This window comes from Tamandua tetradactyla, chromosome 16 (assembly GCF_023851605.1).
Source record: "Tamandua tetradactyla isolate mTamTet1 chromosome 16, mTamTet1.pri, whole genome shotgun sequence".
NCBI lineage: Eukaryota > Metazoa > Chordata > Mammalia > Pilosa > Myrmecophagidae > Tamandua > Tamandua tetradactyla.
Window position 1 is genome coordinate 61,630,560 of NC_135342.1, and position 21,464 is coordinate 61,652,023.

Here is a 21,464-nt window from a genome sequence, read left to right on the forward strand (position 1 = left end):
CTCAGATGAGAGGGCCAGTCTCCACTGGAATCTCACCTGGCCCCCAGAAGCTCCAGAATCTCACCTGACAGTTTAATATTGACATCTAACACCTCTGCCACAGTTTAACAGGCTGAACTCAGCAGGCTAGTAATTTTATTCCTATCAGAACCTATCTCAGATAAAGAAATCAACAGTCTCCACAAAAGAGAGGAAGCCTGGACTGTAGCTACAAAATGGTCCTGAGGAGACATTTCAAGAAAAACAACTGAGATTAGCTCTGAAATGGGGGCTAATATTTGGCACTGGGGAGAGATTTTACTTCATAGCCTGATAGACCCTCTTAAAGCCACAACCCCCCAACATGACTTTGACCACTGTGTGCAAGCTGTTCCACACCCAACCTTCACCTCTATGGGCAAGCCACATATCTACCAACTGAGCCCCAACTCTGTACAATGCCCCACTGGGAGGGGAGAGTTATGGAGATGAATGGACCTGGCTCCAGCATCATCCAAAGAAGAAAAAGTCAGAAGCTAAAGGGTACTCAAGTTAGGATACATTTGCATGGAGTATGGTGTTTCTGAGCATGGGTCAGGGTCAAAAAAAAAGTACCCAGGCAATCCACCAAATGGAAAAAGGGCAGAATAGCCCCCCCAGGTGGCCCTAGGCAGGTGACTTATACACCAGGTTATGGGTTCCTACTCTAAAGGGCTGACGAAGCCTCAAATACAGAGTCTTGAGTTCCCAGAGCCTGCCACATTCAAACACCAATTATACTGTCCTTACCCAGAGGATGCAGCCATTTGGTACCCAATCTTAACGTGGGAAGGCTCCCATCAGACCCTGTACCTGGGTCCTATCCTCTGCTTCGCTTGTCACTACAGAGTGAAAACCCTGTGTACAGGCATGACAAATGCCCTTATGTTTTCAGACATTACTCTTAACTCTCTGGTTGCAGGTGTTCACCCAGAAATTGACCTTGAGTTTGTTGGTCTGTGCTGTTTTATCTAACATCTTTCACTGTTTTTAACAGGGTCTTATTCAAGTAACCTACCCACTATTATCTGGAAAATCTAAGCCGCAAAGATTTTGTATCAAACTCTGTGTATTAAACCTCTTTCTGCTGAAAATACCTAGAATGGTTTCTGTTTTCTGCACTAGCTGCTATTGAGACAACATACATAAGGCAATAAACCTGCATTTGTTTAAACTTACACTTCTATTATTGTTAAAACGACATTTCATCAGATGTTTAAAGATCCTATGTATTCTTTTATAATTAAAAATTATCTACATATAAAATTAAAATGCATTTTGATTTTAAAAACAATAACAACAAATATAACTAACCACTGATAAACTCCTGGCACCACAGTGGCTGCTATAAGGACTTGCAATCTAAAGTACCATTTTCTTATAAGTATTTTATGAGAGAGACCTTACCATATTTATTCTTTTGTTTCTGGCTTCTTTTGTACAACCCGTTGTCCCCAAAGATTATTCAATTCGTAGTGTGCCTCTAGACACCTTTCCTTTTTGTAACCATACCATATTCCATCATATAAATGTATCATCATTCGCCATTGTGCTTCTCTATCACTGTATCCTTTAGTTCCCTCCATCTGTTGGACATCATGGATAATGTCCAAAATAAACAAGCTGTGTCTTACAGTATCCTTGCTTGGTTGTACAATCAGCAGCACTCAAATTTTAGTCAGTTTTCATTGGCCCATAATGACTAAGCACCAACAAACACAACGTCACCAATTATTAAAACTCCTCCTTATCACTTGTCTTTCCCTCCCAATTAGTTGCCCTTGTAAAATGCTCTACCTTAGCACCATCCTTTTGAAAAGCCCTCAGACCATCCTTTCTCTCTCCACTTCTCATCATCTAACCACCTTGGTCTTGGAGGCCAGTAGTTTCAACTCATGATGAAAGTGACCAAAAATTATCAGCTGCCTGGAATGTTGTGAACTGAGAAAAATTCTGGGGTTTCATTTGGATTCATTAAGAAAGACTGCTGATATCAGTCAGTAATGCTTGCCACATAAGCTAACAGACCAGTGGAGGTATATGAGCCTCGTCACTTGCCAACCCTGACCTAAATTAAACTTCCCTGAAATCTCAAGCCTAAGTGATCTCTCTAACTCTAAGGTCCAAGAAGTAGGAGAGGATGAGAGGTGTAACAGGTGTAGAAAAGATTTACCCAGCCCTTCCTCATTTCCCCACACAGGCTACTTCATGCTCCGTTCCATCACCTCATTTCTAGCAACAGATTCATAACTTCACATTTCAATTATGACAAAACAACAGCAAAGATCCTAGAGCACTTACAGAGACATTTTATCAGGTTTTGGACAGAAAGGCAGAGAGACAGCCTTGTATTTAGACACAATATGATAAATCCCTCTCCCAGAAATGAATCTTTCCCTCTACCTTAACTCCCAACCATGGAGACCCACTTTGATTCCTTCCCAATGGCTCTAGAATACAAACGGCACAATCATGCCTGCTACACAGAGCTGCTGAGCCCATCATCCTGTGCTCCAGTCCTTGCCCTGATGAACTCATGCTGCCCCTCTATCAGGGAATCTCCCTTATATGGTGACCCATATAGGGAAAAGACCAAGCATTCAGGAGAATTAGAAGACAATGGGGCTACATGGGACATGACATTCAAGGGTGAAAATCTCTCTGGCAAAGGGCTGACTTCCAGGGATGAGTCTGGCCCTGGCACTGTGGAATCAATGCTTTCCAAACCAAAAGGGGGATAAGATGCGAATTAAAATAAGGCATCAGTGTATGAACTGACATTAGTGAATGAACTTGGAAAACTTCAGTTGGTAACAGAGACCATCAGGTACTAGAAATAGGGTAGATACTGGGTAATTGGAGCTGAAGGGATACAGATTGCGCAACAGGACTGATTGTAAAAATTCAGAAATGGATAGCACAATACTACCTAACTGTAATACAATAATGTTATACACTGAATGAAGCTGAATGTGAGAATGATAGAAGGAGGAGGCCTAGGGGCACAAATGAAATCAGAAGGAAAGATAGACGATAAAGACTGAGATGGTATCATCTAGGAATGCCTAGAGTATATAATGATAGTGATTAAATGTACAAATTTAAAAATGTTTTTGCATGAGGAAGAACAAAGGAATGTCAATACTGCAGGGTGTTGAAAATAGATGGCAATTAATATTTTAAAACTTTAACTTATGTGTGAAACTAAAGCAAAAAATGTTTATTTGGTACGAAATTTACATTTTGACTAGTGCATTTCCTATTATAACTCATGTGGACAGCTTAATTGAACACCATAGTGCATGGGACCTTTAGTAGGGCATGAGATTTTGTAGGTTTGTCCAGAGTGATGCCCCGATAAATCCCAGAGTGATCTGAACAGTGAATTAAGAAGTATTTGCAAAGTCCCCTTTGGGGAATGGTAAGAAAGGGGGAAAATTCAACTTCCCCAAGTGGAGAATTCTTGATATTCTCACAGGCAGTGGGGACAACCAAGCGATAGGTCAAGCCTCCAATCCTGGGGTTTGTTCATATGAAACTTAATCCCGCAAAGGATAGGCTATGCCTACTTAAAATTAGGCCTAAGAGTCCTCCCTAAGAGAACCTCTTATGTTACTCAGATGTGACCTCTCTCTCTCTCTCGGCCGACACAGCAAGCAAACTCACTGCCCTCCCCCTCTACACGGGACATGACTCCCAGGGGTATGGATGTTCCTGTTTAGGACAGAAATCCTAAAATGAGCTGGAGCTCAGCATCAAAGGATTGAGAAAATCTTCTCGACCAAAAGGGGGAAGAGCGAAATGAGACAAAATAAAGTGTCAATGGCTGAGAGGTTCCAAACAGAGTTGAGAGGTTATTCTGGAGGTAATTCTTACTCATTAAATAGATATCACCTGTTTAGTTAAGGTGTAATGGAGAGGCTGGAGGGAACTGCCTGAAAATGTGGAGCTGTGTGCCGGTGGCCGTGTTTCTTGAAGATAATTGTATGATGATATGGTTGTCGCAGTGTGACTGTGTGACTGTGAGAGCCTTGTGTCTGATGCTCCTTTTGTCTACCTTATCAATGGACAAGTAAAACATATGGATTAAAAATAAATAAATAATAGGGGGAACAAATGTTAAAATAAATTTAGTAGATTGAAATGCTGGTGATTGGTGAAGGGGAGGGGTAAAGGGTAAGGCATGTATGAATTTTTTCTGTTTTCTTTTTATTGCTTTTTCTGAATTGATGCAGATGCTCTAAGAAATGATCATGACGATGAATATATACTTATGTGATGATAGTGTGAGTTATTGATTATATAACAAGAATGGAACGATCATATGATAAGAATGTTTGTGTTTGTATGTCATTATGTATCATAAATAAAAAATTAATTAATTAAAAATATATATATTTGCAAAGTCCCCTTGGAGGAATGGTGAGAAAGGCGGAAAATTCAACTTCCCCAAGTGGAGAATTCTTGATATTCTCACAGGCAGTGGGGACAACCAAAGCAATAGGCCAAGCTTCCAATCCTGGGGTTTGTTCATATGAAACTTAATACCGCAAAGGATAGGCTAAGCCTACTTAAAATTAGGCCTAAGACCTAAGAGTCACCCCCAAGAGAGCCTCTTTTGTTGCTCAGATGTGGCCTCTCTCTCCAGCCAATATGATGAACAGTCTCACCACCCTCCCCCTCTCTGCGTGGGATATGACTCCCAGGGGTGTGGACCTTCCTGGCAACATGGGACAAAGATCCTGAAATGAGCTGAGACTCAGCATCAAAGGACTGAGAAAAACCCTAGAATGAGCTGAGAATTAACATCAAGAGACTGAGAGAACCTTCTCGACCAAAAGGGGGAAGAGTAAAATGAGACAAAGTGTCAATGGCTGAGAGATTCCAAACAGAGTCGAGAGGTTATCCTGGAGGTTATTCTTACGCATTAAGTAGATATCACCTTGTTCAAGAGGTAGTGGAGAGGCTGGAGGGAATTGCCTGAAAATGTAGTGCTGTGTTCCAGTAGCCATGTTTCCTGATGATGATTGAACAATGATATAGCTTTCACAATGAGACTCTGTGAATGTGAAAACCTTATATCTGATGCTCCTTTTAGCTACTATATCAACAGAAGAGTAGAACATATGGAATAAAAATAAATAATAGGGGGAACAAATGTTAAAATAAATTCAGTTTGAAATAGTGGTAAATGAAAGCGAGGGGTAAGGGGTATGGTATGTATAGTTTTTTTTTTCTCTATTATCATTTTATTTCTTTTTCCATTGTCTTATTTCTTTTTCTAAATCGATGCAAACGTACTAAGAACTGATGAATATGCAACTATGTGATGATATTAAGAATTACTGAATATATATATAGAATGGAATGATTTCTAAATGTTTTGTTTGTTAATTATTTTAATTAATAAAAAAAAAAATTAGGCCTAAGAGTCACCCCCAAGAGAACATCTTTTGCTGCTCAAATGTGGCCTCTCTCTCTCAGCCAACAGGGCAAGCAAACTCACTGCCCTCTCCCTCTCTATATGGGACATGGCTGCCAGGGGTGTGGACCTTCCTGGCAACGTGGAACAGAAATCCTAGAATGAGCTGGGACTCAGCATCAAGGGATTGAGAAAAGCTTCTCCACCAAAAGGGGGAAGAGCGAAATGAGACAAAATACAGTGTCAATGGCTGAGAGATTCCAAACAGAGTTGAGAGGTTATCTTGGAGGTTATTCTTATGCATAATATAGATATCACCTTTTTAGTTACGTTGTAATGGAGAGGCTGGAGGGAACTGCCTGAAAATGTAGAGCTGTGTTCCAGTAGTCATGTTTCTTGAAGATGATTGTACAATGATATAGCTTTCACGATGGGACTGTGTGATTGTGAAAACCTTGTGTCTGATGCTCCTATTATCTACCTTATAGACAGACGATAAAACATATGGATTAAAAATAAATAAATTATGGGGGAACAAATGTTAAAATAAATTTAGTAGATTGAAATGTTAGTGATCAATGAAAGGGAGGGGTAAGGGGTATGGCATGTATTAATTTTTTTCTGTTTTCCTTTTATTTCTTTTTCTGAACTGATGCAAATGTTCTAAGAAATGATCATGATAATGAGTATACAACTATGCGATGATACTGTGAGTTATTGATTATATATCAAAAATGGAATGATCATATGATAAGAATGTGTTTTTAGGTTGGTATGTTTAATAAATAAAATTTAAAAATTAAAAATTAAAAAAGAAGTTTGCTGAAAGAAAAAAAAGTGGAACCGAGCCAAAATGCAACCAACCACTCTTTTTGACCATCCTCCAGGAAGCCTATGGAATCTCTAAACAGTTCTTGCAAAAACTCTCAATACAGTAAATATGATACAGAATTTGCCAGAGATGACCTCACTAAATCCAGGACAAAGGAAAACAGTGCAACAAGAATCTCTCCTAAACCCTAGCACTCCCTGACATAATCCCATCCTTGACCAGAAGTGCAAACCAGGGACCTCCAAGTTCAGGGCTGCCGCAGACTGCTCTCTGTGAGCTAGGGATTTCTACATGGATGGTTATCAAAGGGAAATCTGGGATAGACACCTGTGCAACTTTGAAAGTTGTAGCCCCAACTTTCACTTAGTTAAACCAGACAGTAGAGGCTTCATATTGCAGCCAAGCAGAATGAGAACTTTTTTGCTTTATTTACTTTATTTTTGTTCCACCGGAAGGTGCTATTAATTTGTTTTTAAAATGATGAAAATAAATCCTATGCGAAGGAAATAGATTTCTAAGGTAATAAAACAAAATGTAGGCAATCTTTAAAAAAAATAAAAATAAGGCATTGGTGGCTAAGAGAGATCAAGTAGAGTCAAGACACTATCTAGGACTTCTGGGTCAAGATGGTGGCTTAACAATGTGCACATTTTAGTTCGTCCTCCAGAACAACTACTAAGTAACCAGAAACAGTACAGAACAGCTCCAGGGACCACATCAGTGACCAGACACACAGCGTACCCCAGTCGGGACCAGCTGGACCAGCTGCGAGCACCCGCCAGAACTGTGAGTTCCCAAAGCTGCAGCGGCCATCGCCCCTCCCCCACAGGCCACTTCCCAGAGGGGAAAGGAAAGGACTTTACCAGCAGCAGGGACTGGGCCCAATCAAATGCCAATTGTGGAACTAATTAACAAATTCTGACTACTAAAAATAGGCCCCCAGCTTAGGTGAACCTGGTCAAAGCAGAGGTTGCTCATTTTTGCCCCAGTGCCAAGGGGGCAGGACTGACAGAAAAAGGGGGAAAAAGAAGAGAAGGAAACAGAGGTTTTTGTGGCTGTGTATCTACAAAGGCTTGACTGCCTCTGGATAGAGCAGCAGGGCTTTTCAGGCTGCAACTGCTCCAGGCATAGGCAGAAGTGAGCTCTTTTGTGGGCTTGTTTGGAGCCTATGCCTTCCCCAAGGGAGGCGTGAAGCCCAACTCAGGTGGAATCCCTCCATCAAGGAATTCAGACCCCAGGGCTTGGTAATTTGAAGCCATTAAAACCAGCCTACAACCTCTCCTCTTTCTCCACCATGCCCCCAGCAGGGAGAGTCTGCCAAAGTTAAAGGTACCTTATCATCTTATGCTGGTGGGACCTGGAGTCAGACAAGCACCACATACAGGGCAGGATAAGAAAAACAGAGTCCAGAGACTTCACAGGAAAGTCTTTCAACCTGCTGGGTCTTACCCTCAGGGAAAACTGATGCACGTGACTCTTTCCTCCTGATAGGAGGCCAGTTTGGTCTGGGAAAATCTGGCTGGGGTGTATAATATCTAAGTAGACCCTCCTAAGTGTGTGTGGGGAGGGGGAGGGGGAAGGCACCACACAAGCAGGGCAAGAAACTAGAAAACAAGAACTGAAAAATTCTCCTCTGTTAAGCAAAACTTAAGCTAAAGGTCCAGATAAAGCTGAACGGAATGTCAAAGAACAGATAGACAACAAATTCATCCAGCAAGAAAACCCTAAATAACAGAAGTGAAAGCAATCTCCAGAATAAACTAATTAAGGTAATTAAATGCCTAGACACCAGCAAAAAATAACAAATCACACTAGGAAAATTGAAGATATGGCCCAGTCAAAGGAACAAACCAACAATTCAAATGACATACAGGAGCTGAAACAATTAATTCAGAATGTACAAACAGACATGGAAAACCTCATCAAAAACCAAATCAATGAATTGAGGGAGGATATAAAGCAGGCAAGGAAAGAACAAAAAGAAGAAACTGAAAAGTCTGAAAAAACAAATCACAGAACTTATGGGAATGAAAGACACAGAAGAAGAAATGAAAAAAACAATGGAAACCTACAATGGTAGATTTCTAGAGACAGAACATAGGATTTCTAAACTGGAGGACGGAACATCTGAAATCCGACAAGAAACAGAAACTATAGGGAAAAAAACGGAAAAATATGAGCAGGGACTCAGGGAATTGAAAGACAATATGAAGTGCATAAATATACGTGTTGCGGGTGTCCCAGAAGGAAAAGAGAAGGGAAAAGGAGGAGAAAAACTAATGGAGGAAATTATCACTGAAAATTTCCCAACTCTTATGAAAGACTTAAAATTACAGATCCAAGAAGTGCAGCATACCCCAAAGAGAATAGATCCAAATAGACATACTCCAAGACATTTAATAATCAGAATGTCAGAGGTCAAAGAGAAAGAGAGGATCTTGAAAGCAGCAAGAGAAAAGCAATCCATCACATACAAGGGAAGCCCAATAAGACTATGTGCAGATCTCTCAGCAGAAACCATGGAGGTGAGAAGACAGTGGGATGATATGTTTAAATTATTAAAAGAGAAAAACTGCCAACCAAGAATTCTGTATCCAGCAAAACTGTCCTTCAAAAATGAGGGAGAAATTCAAACATTTTCAGACAAAAAATCACTGAGAGAATTTGTGACCACGAGACCAGCTCTGCAAGAAATACTAAAGGGAATGCTAGAGACAGATACGAAGACAGAAGAGAGAGGTGTGGAGAAGAGTGTAGAAACGAAGACTATGAGTAAAGGTAAAAAGAAGGAAAATTAGATATGACATACAAAATCCAGAAGGCAAAATAGCAGAAGAAAGTACTACCCATGCAGTAATAACACTGAATGTTAATGGATTAAACTCTCCAATCAAAAGACATAGTCTGGCAGAAGGGATTAAAAAACAGGACCCATCTATATGCTGTCTCTACTCAAAGGACATGAGGCCAAGGACACAAATGGACATTTACACACCAATGTTTATAGCAGCATTATTAACAATTGCCAAGAGATGGAAACAGCCAAAATGTCCATCAACAGACAATTGACTAAACAAACTGTGACATTTACATAAGATGGAATGTTATGCAGCTGTAAGACAGAATAAAGTTATGAAGTATGTAACAACATGAATGGACCTTGAGGACATTATGCTGGGTGTGATTAGCCAGAAACAAAAGGACAAGTACTATATGGTCTCAAAATTTATATTTTGACTAGAGCATTTCCTAATATAACTCATGTAGATAGTTTGATTGAATGCCATAAGTACTTGGAATGTCAGGAAGGTCATGAGATTTTGTTGGTTTGTCCAGAGTGATGTGAACAGACATTAGTTAATAAACTTGAAATATTTCCTTGGTAACAGAGACCATCAGGAGATAGAGATTGGGTGAGATATTGGGTGATTGGAGCTGAAGGGATACAGATTGTGCAACAGGACTGAATATAAAAACTCAGAAATGGACAGCACAATACTACCTAACTGTAACGTAATTATGTTAAAACACTGAATGAAGCTGCATGTGAGAATGATAGAGGGAGGAGGGCTGAGGACATAGATGAAATCACAAAGAAAGATAGATGGTAAAGATCGAGGTGGTATAATCTAGGAATGCCTAGAGTGTATAATAATAGTGAAATGTACAATGTACAAATTTTAAAAATGTCTTTGCATGAGGAAGAAAAAAGGAATGTCATTATTGCAGGGTGCTGAAAATAGATAATACTTTAAAATGTCACCTTATGTGTAAGACTAAAGCAAAAAATGTTTATTTGTTACAAAATTTATATTTTGACTAGAGCATTTCCTAATATAACTCATGTAGATAGTTTGATTGAATGCCATAAGTACTTGGAATGTCAGGAAGGTCATGAGATTTTGTTGGTTTGTCCAGAGTGATGCCCCGATGAATCCCAGAGTGATATGATCAGTGACTGGAAACGTATTTGCAAACCCCCTTTGCGGAATGGTGAGAGTGGGGAGAAATTCAACTTCCCCAAGTTGAATTCTTAATATTCTCACAAGCAGTGTGGACAACCAAAGCTATAGGCTGAGCCCCCAGTCTTGGGGTTTGTTCATATGAAACTTAACCCCACAAAGGATAGGTCAAGTCTACTTAAAATTTAGGCCTAAGAGACACCCCCAAGAGAGCCTCTTTTGTTGCTCAGATATGGCCTCTCTCTCCAGCCAACACGACGAGCAGTCTCACCACCCTCCCCCTCTCTGCGTGGGATATGACTCCCAGGGGTGTGGACCTTCCTGGCAACGTGGGACAGAAATCCTGGAATGAGCTGAGACTCAGCATCAAGGGACTGAGAAAAACCCTAGAATGAGCTCAGAATTAACATCAAGGGATTGAGAGAACCTTCTCGGCCAAAGGGGGAAGAGTGAAATGAGACTAAGTGTCAATGGCTGAGAGATTCCAAACAGAGTCGAGAGGTTATCCTGGAGGTTATTCTTATGCATTAAGTAGATATCACCTTGTTGTTCAAGATGTAGTGGAGAAGCTGGAGGGAACTGCCTGCGGAGGTGTGGAGCTGTGTTCCAGTAGCCATGTTTCTTGATGATGATTGAACATTGATATAGCTTTCACAATGAGACTCTGTGAATGTGAAAACCTTGTGTCTGATGCTCCTTTTAGCTACTATATCAACAGAAGAGTAGAACATATGGAATAAAAATAAATAATAGGGGGAACAAATGTTAAAATAAATTTAGTTTGAAATGCTAGTGGTAAATGAAAACGAGGGGTAAGGGGTGTGGTATTATAATCTTTTTTTTCCCTGTTATTTTATTTCTTTTTCTCTTGTCTTCTTATTTCTTTTTCTAAATCGATGCAAATGTTCTAAGAAATGATGAATATGCAACTAGGTAATGATATTAAGAATTACTGATTGTATATGTAGAATGGATATCTTAATGTTTTGCATGTTAATTTTTTTAATTAATAAAAAAGTTAAAAATAAATAAATAAATAAAAAGACACTATCTAGGGGGCTATTCTTATGCAAGCTTCAGTTAGATAGTGCTAATTGTCATAGTTTGCTAAACCCCAACCAATATCACACCTGTTACTCTTAGGAACACCTGAGGTTCAAATTGAGCTTCTATAAAGGTTTCATGCACTTAGTTTGCTTTCCTGGAACATATAATTCCAGGAGGGTTCCTAGGTCAGATAAACCCTGAAACCCAGAAGGACCAGCTTTTCCAAGATTATTGATTGATTACATCCCCCTATCCTCTAGTGTCAATATTCCTTTCCTACATGAAAAAGTTAGAATGTGCATTGCCTAAAGGTCCTATAGATTAGGAGAGGGATCAGAGGAGGAAAAGGAATCAGAGAGAAAATAAGATTTAAGAAATGAGCATGACTGCTGAATCGCTATATTAATATTCTTTCTAGCCTCCAGCATTTTGGAGCAGCTAGAAGGAAAAATCTGAGATGGTGGAATAGTAGCCCATGATAAACTCTGGGATCTTTCTGTAACTACTTGTTGAAGTGTGCTTTGAAAATCATTGTTTTTTCTTTTTTTGCTTTGTATGTATGTTATATTTTTACAATAAAAAACATTAAAAAAAAAAAAAAAGACAATGGAGGTGCAGAGGTGAAGTGAATTCTAGGACTTTCTCTAAAGGCCGATCCTTGACCAAGGAAGGCCCCTATTACAAAGAAAGCAGCTACAATCCCCACCCTCAGCTCATGGTTGGAGCCTGGGTGGCACATATAGTGAGTTGGGAGGTCCTAAGAAGTCTAGATATGCTCAGGGCAAGAATAGGTCCTACCTCAGTGGCAGAATTCTCGCCTGCCATACCAGAGACCCAGGTTCAATTCCCAGTGCCTGGCCATGCAAAAAAAGAATAGGTCTTATCTGTAAAGGGGACACCATGTGGTCTCCAGCTCTCTCACCTCGTGCCAGAGTTACACCCCAGTATTCCCAACTAGACCAGCACGCTTTCATGACCAACCCAGGGAAGCAATATAGCACTCCAAGATGCTCCAGAACCCAAATATTCCATGTCTCCAGAAAAAGCGCAATATGTTACCTAGTGAGAGATGCAGCATCTGCATGTGAGTCCATCGGCCCCAGGGAGATAGTCAGGGAGAATAGGGTACAATCCTTTGTACCTGCCTTAGGCAAAGCCAGCACCTGTGTCCCAGGACAAGCAGGACAAAGCCTTCCCCAGGAGCACAGATGAATGCCAAATTTCTCCATGGCCCTGCACAATGCACAGAAACTAGAATGAGAGGGACCCAGAGTAGGAGACTAACCATAGGCTACTCCTAGACTGGAGGGCCTGGGCTCAGGTAGCTCTCCAGACTAGGAACGTGGCAGGTAAGATCTTAATTGACTGAATGGCTCTCTCTGGGTCTCCTTGAAAATTACTGTGGGTAATTCTGACCCATGAGATACCTGGGCATGAAAAAAGGAGCATGTGGTCATTCAAATGGTAGGTGGTGAAACCCAAAATACCTAAGAACTCCAGCACAAGTTCTTTTCCATCCAAGAATCCTCCCTGGCCACCAGTCTTCAATATCTCCTCTGCATCCCACCATACAGAAGAAAGGCCAACCAAGAGAGAAAAAAAGACAACCAGCTGTGGGAAAAAAAGACAACCAGCTGGGCCTGGAGTCAAGAACCTAAAGCCACTGGCCCACACTGGACAGGGCACTCAGCCAGAGAGGATGGGCTGAACCAAACCTGCAGCGTCTCTTCTTACCTATCCACTCTCAAAAATGTGATCAGATCCAAAGCCCCCACACAATGCTAACTGCCCTCAGGACATGATTCAGGCTTTTCACCCTGGTAACCAGATATTGTGGACATGGTCCCTGCCAACTAGTGCTCCGAGTTCCACTGTCCCTGCTGCCTGAAGCATCTGCTTCTCACTGTGTTCACCTAGAATACTCTAAGTCATCTTTCCAGATTTAGTATCATCACCTCTTTTGCGAAGTCATCCCAAATCCTGAAATACAGGAGAAGGCTGTCTGTCCTCTGGGCCATCTCTGGACCCACCACACACTATAGATCAGCCCTTTTTCCATCACCCTTGGAGGTCATGTGCACATGTGCATGTGTATTCCCTCTAAACTGATCTTCTCATGGGCAGAAGCCTTATGCCTGTGCTCTTGGAATCCAGGCCTGAGACTGGGACAAAGCAATGGATGCTACATGCCAGTGTGCGGGATTAATGGATGAGTATGCTACTGCCTGGCCAAAGGAAGTCAGCTGCAGGAATGAGCAAAGGCAGTCTGAAAACCCCTCCACCCCACCCTCCACCCCATCTAGGATTGCTGTTCTTGGTTAGAGCCACCCATCACATGTCAGGAGGCCTCCACTGAGATGATGTTACAGTCTATTTTGAGGGCCACACTGGAGCATCTGCCAGCCTGGCCACATGTAGTGATGACACACCCTACATGTGTCATCACTAAGAACTAGGGATACCTACAGGTCCATGCAATCTGCCCAAAGAAGTTGTTTCCTCTTGGAACCCTCAGTTTCAGGGCCTCCTTGAGTTCCTGGCAAGACCAATCCTATACCCCTTATCTCCTGACACCACTGGTAGATTCTGATGTCTCCTTATGCCACCAGACCAGTTTCTTCAGTTCTGGTGACTGAGTTCTGATGACTCAGCAAAATGTATTGGAAGCCCATCAGTCTGGACACACTCCTGTTCAAACAAGCCCTACTCTCTCCACAGTTTTCCCTTACATTTAGAGAGTATCCAGAAAGCCCAGGGCTCTGAGATCAAGCTAGTGACTGACCAGAGTCATTACAGGTCCACACCAGCCTCGCCTACTAGGAAACTCCTACAACCATGCCCAAGTTCTCTCTTCTATCACAGAGTCTTTCAGTCCACTCTCAGCTAGGCAGGCCACAGATTTGCTGAGGACAGAGCCTTCCTGTGCTGGTTTTATCTTTGTTTTCCCTGCACCTAGCATGGGGCCCGGCACATAGTAGGTATGAATAAATATTCTCTGAATATTTGAGATGAAACCATTCTGATGAGACCAGTTGAGTGAGTTCTTCTACAAAGGACATTGTCAAAACAAAGATCGTTCTGAAGAACAATAATATTAACAACAATGATATAAACACCCTTTACAAAAGAGGACCATATTCAAATCTACAGAAAAATGTTTACAGGTCAATGGGATGGTAAGTCAATCAAGCCTACCTGGAGCACACCACACTTCTCTGGCCCCACTCAGCACTAAGCACCATTCAGCTCTGTCCCCTAACACCATGGTCCCCTAAGAATCCAACTGGCCATTCCTTCACTCTACCCAGGGAAGGGATACAATGACAGCCACAACAGGGAAAAGCAGCAGCAGCATGGACATGTGTGCGAGATCAGGGAAGGACATCTGACACTTAGGGTACTCCACTGCACACCCTAAACCCTGCAGCCAGGGCAAGTCTATATCTCAAGGGCTCAGGGCTCACCCAAAAAACGTGTACATCCGTATCTGCTCCAGCCACTTCCCAGAGGCACTAGGAGGATCAAACTAGATAATATAGGAAAGTTCCACAATTGGTGAATACTTGGGTTACAGACCAAACTAGGGTCAGAAACACGTCTCCAGCATCAATGGGAAAAGGACACAAGCTGGTCAATACCTGCTCTGTAATTGTTGTTGGCTTCCTCAAAACCACACGTACCCATTCCAACATGTAGCTACATCCCAGCCATGAGAAGGCTTTAAGGAATTCAATAAAGAGACAAGGAGGAGACAGTCATTCACTGGCCACCTGACAATGGTCAATTGAAGCTGGCCACCACAGGCATATATAACCCAGGACCTTTTTAAAACTGAGGTTTCCAGGTCAGCTTATCAGCTATATTTACCACATGAAAAATGTTGGGAGTAGAAGCTGGGAGAAGATGCTCAGCTTTCTTTAGACTTGCAGGCAACACCTACAATAAGGCAAGTTGACAAAATAACAGGGCCTTTTCCAGTAAAAGTCACTTAAAACTGAAATATTAAGTCAGTGGAAGGAATCCAGATCTCTAGGTTTGAAGATTTCCCTTCTGAAAAGCTGCCCTCTTTTCTCAAGAGCTCAGCTGTTATGTATGATAAAGACTACAGAGAAACAATCCATTTCTCTCCCCAAGAGTTTAAGAAATGCCCCTCAGTTTCTTTGGCAAGATGGTAATTCCAATACCAACATTTTATTCTACACTGTAACCATCTTGGGGAGATATTGGTTTGTTTTGTTTTAGGAGGCCATCTGATTCATACTAGTTGAAGCACATCCAATATATGTGTTTTAACAGACGGTGGGAAGAGAAAGTGGGGGTATTAAAGCCTTCTAACAATATAAATTTCCTATCTGTAAATGTACTAGATGGGGATAAAAATGAAAGATGCTATAGCTTCCCTTCATCAGAATCAGAATCACAGAACTCTGTGGTTAAAGGAAGCTAAAATGCTGGACTAACTTCCCACAGTCCAGACAAATAAATGAAGCTCCAAGACCCACAAAAGGCCACAGCCAAATTCGACATCACTGAGGAAGCAGGCAGAGCTCTGACTCTGGCAGTCCTGCTCTAGCACAACCCCTTGGCTGGGCATTCTGCATATGCTACAAGAGGAACAGTACCTAGAAGAGAGGAAGTATTTTGAATGCTCAAGAATACACACTCAAGGTTGACACAAAAATCACTGGTAAGGTTGGTAAATTTCCCCTACCAGACCTGATGGAAAACCTTTCCAAGGTAGCCACAATCATATTATTTCATAAGCACCTACTTGGTACATTCACTGTAAAAAAAAAAAAAAAAAAAGGGAGAAGAAGAAAAAGAGAAATGAAGAATATCCCTCCAATATTTCCTCTGATTTCCTGTGTCTGTTTAGATCACCCTCAAATAGGGAGTCCTCCTAATGCTGACTTTAATGAGGACCTTCTAAAGCTGGTACAACTGGTACTCAAGTCCCTGGATTGAAAAACAAGTTTATGGGCAGCAAAGTCACCTGACTCTGACCATGTGTATGCTGTTTACCCTGAGATGACAGGCCAGAGGCTGCCACAGCTTTGATGAATGCTGCAAAGACTCTACTATTCCTTTGAAGCCTACTGAGGCCACTGCATGACTAAATGCCATAAAAATCTTGAATGTGCCAAGGCCATGAAAGGAGGGAAGTCACAAACACCTAACTGAAGGGGAAAACCCCAATCAGGACACTGAGTTGTTAATGTATGCTTGTTATTTGTTTCCGTGACCTGTGAAGTATCTCATGACATCATCAATAAAAAGCAATCCTCTCCACCTCCAACTAACCTACTTGTCATCAAGATATGCTTCTTAGACCAAGCTATGCCTACAGCCAGGGAATTGAAACAGTCCACTATTCCATCCTCTGCAGCCCAGAAGTTCCTATCAGACACCATAAGTGGTCCAACTCTGACCACAGGGCACAGGTCAACGTAGGGGAAAGACAGTGCTAACCAGGCTTACCCATCTCTTCCTTTGCTGACAATCTTCACCTCGAAGTAATAAATGCCACAGGCAGCAGGTATGGGGTGGGTGGCGCGCACTGAGGCTGCATCTTTGTGATTTTTGCCATGACCTAATAGGAGAGAGGAGGAAAGAAATTTCAGCAGAAGATGCAAATGGAAGCTTCATTCTTCTTTGTTCCTTGGCAACTTCAGCAGAGCTCAAAAGCTCATCTCCTGTATTTTATGTATGATTGTTCTGTAAACCCACAATCTCTTTAATAAAAACTAAAAACAAATTAAAAAAAAAAAACTTACCTCTCAGTGGTCAGAGAAAGCCCTCGCACCATTCAAGGGAAAATTAGAGACAACTAAGCAACCATGTAAACCACCTACCTTTGGCTCACCTCCTCCTGAGAATAGCAGTCCTGCCTGAGACAATGTTTCCCATACAGAAAAAAAACGGTGCAGAGAGTATGGGTACCTATGTGAAAGTCCCCTGAGCTGCTACCAGTCTCTCAAGAACTGGGCAGCCCACATTGGAGGGAGCCCAGTAGAAGGAGGCACTGGAAAACCAATGCTAAAGGTTAGTGCAGAATCCCTGGCTCAGTATGGAATGTCTGGCAGAAAAGCAAACCCATGGGCCCCTGGCTGATGGTGGGGTTATGACCACCCTTTTCTTTAGATATAAGTAAAACTAAAGGGTGGTGAAGGGCCCAGCTGGAGTTGGAGCCATCCCAGGACAAGTAGGGAAGGCTTCGGGTGGAAATTCCTGCCCAGCAATGGGTCTGGACACCTGTTGCACTTCTCTGGACCTCGGGTTTCTAAGGGCAGAGCAAAGCGGGCAGTGAGCCTTCGGCCTGGTCAGCTAGACCACCCTGGACACCCCGCTGGGCTAAGGCCTAACCCAGAGCACGAGGGCCGGGGAAGGGCCCTGACCCGGCAGAGGTCGAGAAGCATAGCCGCCCCGCAGATGCTCCAGTCTTTCCCCACTACGGTCAAACTAGCCAATACCTTTGTAGTGGACGCGGAGGTTGCCCTGGGAGAGGCCGATGTAGTTGTACTTGTCCTTGGGGCTCCAGGAGCGCGGCAGCGGCGTCTCGTGCTGATTGACAGCAGGGTACAAGCGCTGCAGGCGCTGGCTCAGCTCTTGCTCCCCCGGGGACGGTAACCCGCTCCCCGTGCTCCCGCCAGAGGAGTCTCCAGCCTGCGGGTTCCCAGCTCCCGGGTCCGCCGCCGCCGCCGCCATCTTGGAGGGAGCTGCTATTGTGTCACTGGGGGCGGGGAGGAGCCAGACCAGATCCTCCCCGCTCAGCCAATGACCAGCGAGCCTGCTGGGACCGCAGGGAAACCGAGTCCGAGTCCGCACCTCTCTTCGGACACTGGCACACCTCGGTACATTTTGTACTCCATATCCCACAATGCAGAGCTCTCTAGGGGCGGCCCAACTCGGACTGCTTGTGACCTTTGGGAGATGAAGTCTATACCTGCTCAGCCATGAATCTGTCCAACCGAGACTTGAGGACACTAAAAACTACAATTCCCGCTGGCAAAGCGCCTTAGGCCTCTTAATGAACCTCCCGCCCCTCTAGCAGCTATTTATCCCCCCGCCTCAGTTCTGTTAGCTAGGGTCAAGTCCTCTGTAGTGACTGATTCCGAGAGGACCCCGCTCCTGGGCCTTAGTCTATCTTTGTTTCTTGGTCTTCCACCCAGCCCGCGAACGCTGAGCTCGGGGGCGTGGCACAGCCCTGGCCCCGCCCCCCACCGCCGAGCCGCTGGGGTCTGGTCACCATGGAGACGGGCTGTACACTACCGAAGTTTCTCAATCCCTGGGTGCTGGCTGCTCTGCAGCCGGAGGGTCATGGCCTGCTCGCCGCCGCAGCGCTCCAGCTTCATGCCCTTACCGAGGTAGGCGCTGGCCGAACCAAGGGCGGAAAAAGGGCTTAAATATTTCTGGCGAGGGAAGCGGCACCTGACCCAGACCTCTGCACTCCTGCTGGCCTCTTTCTGGTGCCCTGGGACTCCAGTCCCAAAGGCGCGGAAGTGCAGAAATAGAATCCGGGCTGGTCAACCCAGGAAGGACGTTACGTTCTAGCAAAAGGGCAGACGCAGTTTATCACTAGTGGTAACAGCCAGCTTATATCGAGCATATGTTATGCGTTAAGAGTTTTATATAGAGAGATCATGTTTTGAATATGCTAAGTAATGGAGCTAGGATTTGAGCCCAAATTATGTCAAACTGCAGAACCTGAACTCCTAGCTATGGAGCTAAACTGCCTCTTCACTCACTGCTTTATATGTGGGTGCTGGCTAACTCTAAGCAGCCCAGGCACATCCCACACCCACTCTGCCTGGATTCATGGATGCAGCCTCTGGACCCTACAAAATGTAATGACAAATCCCGTGGGCCAGGAAGGCCACAAAAAATCTGTATTAGAACAAAATTTGGGCTAAATACTTTTTTAGCTTTAAGTCATTAAGTTCTTAAAGTACCAGGCCTCGGTTTCTACATCTTAAATATGGGGATGATGTACCCCACCTCACCAGACTGGGAACATTTAAGCAGAAAATGTGAAGCTCCCGTCATAGCTCTTGCATATAATGTGCACTTAGTAAGTGCTAAATGAGTGTAGTTTCCCCTATCTACTCATTCCCAAAGCGAAATACCAAATCTTACCTCCTCTAATCCTTCAGGACCTGAAACCTTGACAGAGAAAGCCTGCAAGTGTCCCCCTAGAAAAAGGAGTTAAAGACTATTTTGATTCTTTTATCTGGAGCTAAAATGACTCTACAAGAACCAGGCAGCAAGTTTGAGAAAGAGTATTGTTACCCAGCACAAGAATGATTTAGGAAAACTGTAGTCATGTTTGGCAGGGATTTGAAACAGACTCAGAAAAAAAAATCCCCATCTATTTTGAGAAGGAAGTACAATGTAATTGCTAGGGCTAAATTTGGTGGCAGTACAAAACATCACTTGTTCCTGTCTGTTTTCTTCATTCACCAGTATTTACTGTTCACTTACATTGTGCCAGGCCTACTGTTTTTCTACCATTAGAGCAAAGCCAGGATGAAGAACAGGACAGAGCCTTAGCACTGTAGAACATATCGATAATTTACTGCTAATATGGACAGATGAGTTAAAAAATAACAAAAAATAAATAAATAATAAGGGGGATAAGGAGTAAAGCAAAAATCAATACTAGTGGCCAATGAGAGGTAGGGGTAAAAGGTATGGGATATATGGGATTTTTCTTTTGTCTTTTTATTTCTTTTTCTGAAGTGATGCAATGTTCTAAAAATGATCGTGATGATGTATATACAAACTATGTGGTGACATTGTGAGCCATTGATTGTATACTTTGTTTGGACTATATAGTACATGAAGCTTAGAAGCTTATCTCAATAAAACTATTAAAAAAAAAAAAGAGAGACCCGCTAAAAGGAATCTTTGATCGTGAATTTAAACTTCTTAACAACTCTGTGAGATGGGCAAAGCAAGAATTACCTCCATTTTTTGTGAGAGAACTGAGGATGAGAGAAGTTAAATGCCTTGCCTAAGGGAATCATGTTGGGAAACCCAGATGTCAGCCCCTAGGCCCTATCAGTTTGATAAGTGGCACATACAAGACTGGCACCTGGTTCTTGGACCCCAAACCCTGGTGTTCTTGCCCTATAGCACCCTGTCTTTGGTACCATACCCACCAGAGTGTGGCAGTCACGTACATTAAACTGTCATTGCAGCCATAGCTGAATACTGACTATAAGTGTAGGCCTACCGGGTTCTCTGGACTCATGGTAAGGGTATCCTGCTGTTGCAGGAGTTGGTGAGTCTCTGGCATTGAGAAAGTCTCTGGGGAGGCAGGAAAATGGTTTGTGCCCAGGCCCAAGAGCTTGCTTGACAACACTGGGAAGGCCCAGGGCCTGCTTCTGTGGGGGAGAGGAGGCTGTGTCCTTTGGATCCAGGGGGAGGAGTTCTGCCTGTTCAGGGTCTTTCACCCACCACTAGCTTCCCTTTCTCTGTGCAGAACATACCTACGGTCTTCAGGAGTGATCATAGATGACTCTTTTGTCCCAGAAGCCAAGAGTGTCCAGAAACGCAAGCTTTCTCAGAAACGGAAGACACTGGTGAGTGATGATGCCCAATTAGAACCCCAGATGTCAGCCTATAGACCTCCTCCTCTCAGACCCAAAAGCACCACCGATCTGAAAGATCTCTACCAGAACTACCTCTCCTGAGTTGGGGAATATGGCTCTGGGGATAAGGGAGTGTATACTGTCTGTACTCCTCTAAGGCTCCCCAGAACTCAGCCCCTGCCCGTACACCCCCTCCCTCTGCAGCTCACCATTCTTCATTCAGCCTGCCCTGAGCCAGGCACTGTAGTAGGTACAGGGTTGTTCACATCAGGGCTGCTCAGCCTTCAAGGTTCTGATGGTTTTTTGTCTTTTGTTTTTTTTTTTTTTTTTTGGTAACAGTATCTTTTTAACTTAATGGCTCCAGTTCCTGAATAGGTACTTGAGAGACTGGTGTATGATGAGAGCTTCATAAATGTTTGTGGGTGGATATGTGAAGGCAGGAGTAAAGGGATGTTTTTCTATAATGCTGTTGGATCAGGTTTGGAAATAGAGATTCTTTTCCAGCCTCAGGAAAAAAATCCTGTTCTTCAAGATTTTTGTATAAAAGTTAATACTGTCTTATTAAAAACCTTTTGTTAATATGACTATAGGAT

The 21,464-nt window shown here is 43.0% G+C and overlaps 2 protein-coding genes across 6 annotated transcripts in view; one reads left to right on the plus strand and one right to left on the minus strand.

Annotated features, from left to right (window-relative positions):
* The window catches only part of RANBP10 (RAN binding protein 10), a 136,601-nt gene extending 118,351 nt beyond the window's left edge, over positions 1-18,250 (minus strand). Inside the window, exons 1-2 of one of the 2 annotated variants that reach the window (XM_077132770.1) lie at positions 17,752-18,250; positions 16,760-16,871 (exon numbers count right to left, since the gene is read on the minus strand). In XM_077132770.1, the coding sequence (XP_076988885.1) occupies positions 16,760-16,871; positions 17,752-17,986 (347 nt within the window). In that variant the 5' untranslated portion in view covers positions 17,987-18,250. The remainder of the gene's footprint in view (positions 1-16,759; positions 16,872-17,751) is intronic. The other variant, XM_077132769.1, reaches the window with a different exon arrangement.
* TSNAXIP1 (translin associated factor X interacting protein 1) overlaps positions 18,171-21,464 on the plus strand; it is a 34,089-nt gene continuing 30,795 nt past the window's right edge. Inside the window, exons 1-2 of one of the 4 annotated variants that reach the window (XM_077132761.1) lie at positions 18,171-18,645; positions 20,763-20,862. In XM_077132761.1, the coding sequence (XP_076988876.1) occupies positions 20,795-20,862 (68 nt within the window). In that variant the 5' untranslated portion in view covers positions 18,171-18,645; positions 20,763-20,794. Of the gene's footprint in view, positions 18,646-20,762; positions 20,863-21,464 lie in introns of those variants that run through there. The other 3 variants (XM_077132759.1, XM_077132762.1, XM_077132760.1) reach the window with 3 other exon arrangements.